At 36.1% G+C, this 4,723-nt stretch overlaps 1 protein-coding gene across 1 annotated transcript; it reads left to right on the forward strand.

Annotated features, from left to right (window-relative positions):
* Window positions 1–3,698: 3,698 nt before the first annotated feature.
* On the forward strand, window positions 3,699–4,493 carry LOC112502361. Its single transcript, XM_025106253.1, has one exon. The coding sequence runs from the start codon at window positions 3,699–3,701 to the stop codon at window positions 4,491–4,493; it is 795 nt and encodes a 264-aa protein (XP_024962021.1).
* The last annotated feature ends 230 nt before the right edge of the window (window positions 4,494–4,723 follow it).

Raw genomic sequence — 4,723 nt, forward strand, 5'->3', positions numbered from 1 at the left:
ATAATAACCAGTTCCAAATACTACCAAATTGTATGTAAACACTTTATATCCAAAGCTTTAATACACTCACCTTTTAGAAATCGAGTATCAAAGCTTTTGAATCCTCTTCTTTTTGCAATCCGCAGGACTTCTTTAAAGAAAACTTTCTAAAAATACAGAGGGTGTAAAACCTTTTCTACTCAACTTTCCACACATATATATATATATATTGAGGGGAGGCGGTGGGCGGCACAACCAGCCGACCTCCCCCTCCCCCCTTTCCTTTTCTTTTCTCTTTTTTTTAAAAATAAAACTCAAAATATAAATATAAACATAACACACACACCCCCATACACATAAATATACATATATATATGATAAAGAAATCTTGAATCAAAACTTGAAACCCGAATATTACACAACTAACCAATGTAATCATGGATTTATAGGTATATATTTGTGTTTGGATACCGTATTACATTTAGGGAATGTGATTATGTGGATATTAAATTTTGCAAATTGTCAGATGGCAAGTCACTCTAGAAGATCTGAAAGGATTGTTCTTATAAGCTTGGATGAGAGAGAGAGAGAGAGGGAGAGAGTTCTTAGAAAATGTTCAAGAGAATCTACCAGTTGGTCAGAGTAGGAGAAGAGGCAGGGCAAGGGTAGAGGAAGAGGTCAAGGAAGAGGGCAAAGTATTCATCCTGAGGTTTATCCAAAAAAAAGGAGAATCTATTCAAGAAAATGTTAATGAAAAACCAGTTCAACATCCTGAGTACGTTATTGATAACTCTTATTTTTAAGAGTTATTTTTTATTTATTTCCTCCGTTTTTGTTATTATTAAATACCCAATTTTCTTGTTTTTCCCCTTTTATTCCAAAAAGTTTTAAAAAGATGATGAAGCACAAACGAAGAAGTTTTATTCCAAAAATCTGTATTTTCTGACAACACTACCCACTGTGGCACCACTGTCGGAAGTCTACGAACCTTGTTTCTGCTTCTTGAGAAACGTGCAGCTTGAAGAATCATCCAGATATTTCCTCCAGCTGTATATGAGCTGTTTTCTTGTATCTATTTTATTTTATTTGTATTACCTTGGGGTAATCATTGGTTGTCCTTTCTCCCTTTCTCCCCCCTATAAAAGGAGGCATTGGGAGCTCTTTTGAAGACACGATGCAAGACACAAAACCCCTTTTGTGTCTCCTTCTCCCTTTTCTTTCTTTTATTATTATAATGCTTTTAAATAATGTCTTTAATTTCTAGTTGTAATTTAGAATTTTTTTCCTTGTACTTGTAATTTAGTTTTATATTAACGTAATTTATATTTCAGTATTATTTAATGTCTTACATTACTTTTATTATGTCTAGCAAAATTACTCGTATGAGTGTGGGTGTGAGTTTAACTTAGGATGTTTATATAATATTTGGGTGTTTTTATCTTTTATCACCTCGTAACTTGGTCACTTAAGACGTGACTTAAACTCGACGCAGATAAACCGATCACTTTGAAGTGTTAATATTAGATCTTAGACCCAGAGATGGACGAATCTGAAATACGTCTTAAGTGATGCACAAAGAACTCGAGAGAGTCTTTGATAATTACGTGGAGACACGAATTTTGTATTTATTTAGCTAGGGGTTAAGCAATAGGTAATCTTATCACAAAGAGATTTGGGTAAGAATCGCATTCCTTTTACTTTTTAGCTAGATCGGCAAGTCTCGAAGTGGTAAATGTAAAAAACCTTATGGAATTTTATGAGGCCCGGTTATAAAATTTCACTTTCGAGAGATTGGAATTTTTATGAACAACTCATAGAAGTCTAACCATTTTATTGTTAATTTTATCTTAAGCAACACTTGCACCCATGCCCATTCTTTAATATTAAAAGTTTATTTCGTTATTCGGTCCTTTTTCGGTCTTTTTATAAACAAAAATCCAACTTTTATTTACAACTCGAAACTCGTGCAAGAAGTTCATGAAAAGTCTCTGAATCTCAGTAGTCACTTCGCTGTGGAACGATCTCGTTACTTTTTACCACTTTATTATTACTTGCAAGCGATCATAGTGTTGGCGTGCACTTGCACCGCCAATGTGGGGACTTAATGCCCACTGGGTGAACACGAACAATCCTAGCCTGTCAAAACCGGTAATGTTCCAAATGATTTTCCGCAATGGGTCAGTTTGGGGTATTATGCTCAGAAGATCTGCACTCTCATTTAAAATCTTTTATAAAAATGACGGATCATTTTAAAATTTCCGGTGTCACACAAGAAGCCATACATTTGACGCTTTTCCTTTGCACATTAAAGAATAGAGCTAGAGCATGGCTAAATTCTCAACCACCAAACTCAATCCTAACTTGGAATGATTTGGCGGAAAAATTTCTAAAAAAATACTTTCCTCCGACGAGGAATGTAAAAATTAGAAATGAAATTATGACGTTTCGCCAAGAAGAAGATGAAGCGGTTTCGGATGTATGGGAGAGATTTAAGGACCTTCTACGGAAATATTCTCACCACAGAATCCTTCATTGCATTCAATTGGAGACATTTTATAATGGACTCTCCAGTTTCGCTAAAATTATTTTTGACGCAACGGCCAGTGGAGCGTTCACGGCTAAAACTTACAACAAAGGATATGCCATTTTGGAACGAATTTCTAATAATAATACTGAATGGTTAAATCCTCGTGTTGTTGTTTCTAAATCTTCTTCAGGCATCCACGAAATTGATGTCATCTCTTCTTTAAATGCTCAAATTGTAGCTTTAACTAATTTGGTTAAAAACAATTTACATTTGAATGGAGAGAAAAATAAAGTCCAATCCATAATGTCCAATCCACTTATGACTGAATCTTGTGTCTTTTGCGGTGAGGGTCATTCTTATGAATATTACCCCAGAAATCCCGTCTCGGTGAATTATGTTGGGAGTCATGCTAGAAATAGCCCATTTTCTCCCACATACAATTCAAATTGGATGAATCACCCCAATTTTTCTTGGGCCGGAAATCTTGGACTTCAACCCCCCCGGGGTAACTCAAGTCCAAAATCGGCCACAAAATCCCCTTGGATATGTGCAAGGTGCATCGCACAATTACCAAAATGGACAATCCTCATACTCACACATGCCTAGGCAAAATGCATCAGACGGTAATGCTTCAATCGAATCATTACTTAAAGGTTTTATAAACCAAACCAATGCAACGTTAAGGAGTTTCGAAACCCAACTCGGCCAATTTGACGCCGATCTCAAAGGTATACATTTAGAAACTTTGCCTAGTGGCACGAAAACCCCTAAGGGTAAAGAACATATCAAAGCCGTGACCGTGTTGAGTGAGGAGAGTTCAAAAGTCAATGATGACACAAGTGAAACCGTCGAAAAACCAATACATCAAAACGAGGTTTCACATGCTTTTGATATGTCAAATTTTCCAATGTTGAGTCCTTCCAATGAAGAAATTCAAAAATCTGTTTTTGTCCAGAAAACAGTCCCTGCTTCAACTTCCAGCAATGTGCAGCTCGTTGCTGAAACTTCCCACAGTGGAAAGATTGTGCCCACTATCCAACCAAACAGATCCATTCAACCAGCTCCAGATTTGCAGAACTTACCTTTTCCAGAAATAATGAAAAGCAAAAATGTGGACGAGCAGTTTTAGAAGTTTTTGGACATCTTTAAGCAACTCCACATTAACATACCTTTGGTAGAAGCTCTCGAGTAAATGCCAAGCTATGTTAAATTTTTGAAAGACATTCTACATAAAAAGAAAAGGTTGAATGAGTTTGAAACGGTTGCTTTGACCAAAGAATGTAGCGCGCTTCTTACTTGTAAAATTCCTCCCAAGTTAAAAGACCCGGGAAGTTTTACCATCTCATGTTCTATAGGAGGGAAAGAAGTAGGCCATGCCCTATGTGATTTGGGGGCAATCATTAATCTTATGCCATTGTCAGTTTTTAACAAGCTAGGAATAGGAGAAGTCCATCTGACGATCGTGACTTTAGAATTGGCGGATAGGTCCATTGCATATCCTAAGGGTAAAATAGAGGATATTTTGGTCCAAGTCGATAAATTTATTTTTTTGGACGATTTTCTAGTTTTGGACTATGAAGTTGACAAGAATGTCCCAATCATCTTAGGACAACCTTTTCTTGCAACTGGGAGAACATTAATTGATGTACAAAAGGGGGAGTTGACCATGAGAGTTAGTGATCAAGAAGTGAAATTCAATGTGTTTAATTCTCTTAAGTTTCATGGAGAGGTAGGTGATTGTTCAGTCATTTCTGCTTTAGGTGAAGATCTAGAGATAAGATTGATTCACATTCCCTACAAAAGTGACATTGGGGAAAATCTTGAGGACATATTGGAAAAAAATGTTGAGTTGGAAGATTTGGAAGATTTAGCGATATTTGAGCAACTTGACTTTAAGGATAGAGTTGTCCAACCACCATCCATAGAGAAAGAAGGGAGAAAAAGAAAAAAAAATAATAATAAAGGAATATCTTATACTTTTGAATAGACAGTGGGAAGTTTGTGCCCACTGTCTTGGTCATCCGATTTTTGAAGGAAAATTTGCAGCATTTTTTTCTTGTGTCAACGAATACTCTTTTTTTTCTTGATAAATGGAAAATGGCTTAAAATTGGAGTTTTTAAGGAAAAGATATGTGAGGTCACCATATGTAAACATGGGAAAATGTGAAAAGAGGGTTTGTGGGTCAAATCATTGGCCAAGGACAATTCTTGAGTGTT

Source organism: Cynara cardunculus, unplaced genomic scaffold, assembly GCF_001531365.2.
Source record: "Cynara cardunculus var. scolymus isolate 2C unplaced genomic scaffold, CcrdV1 Un_Scaffold_1289, whole genome shotgun sequence".
Lineage (NCBI taxonomy): Eukaryota > Viridiplantae > Streptophyta > Magnoliopsida > Asterales > Asteraceae > Cynara > Cynara cardunculus.

Coding starts and splice junctions, on each gene's coding strand:
- LOC112502361 (XM_025106253.1), top strand. CDS start 3,699: ATGCCAAGCTATGTTAAATTTTTGAAAGACATTCTACATAAAAAGAAA.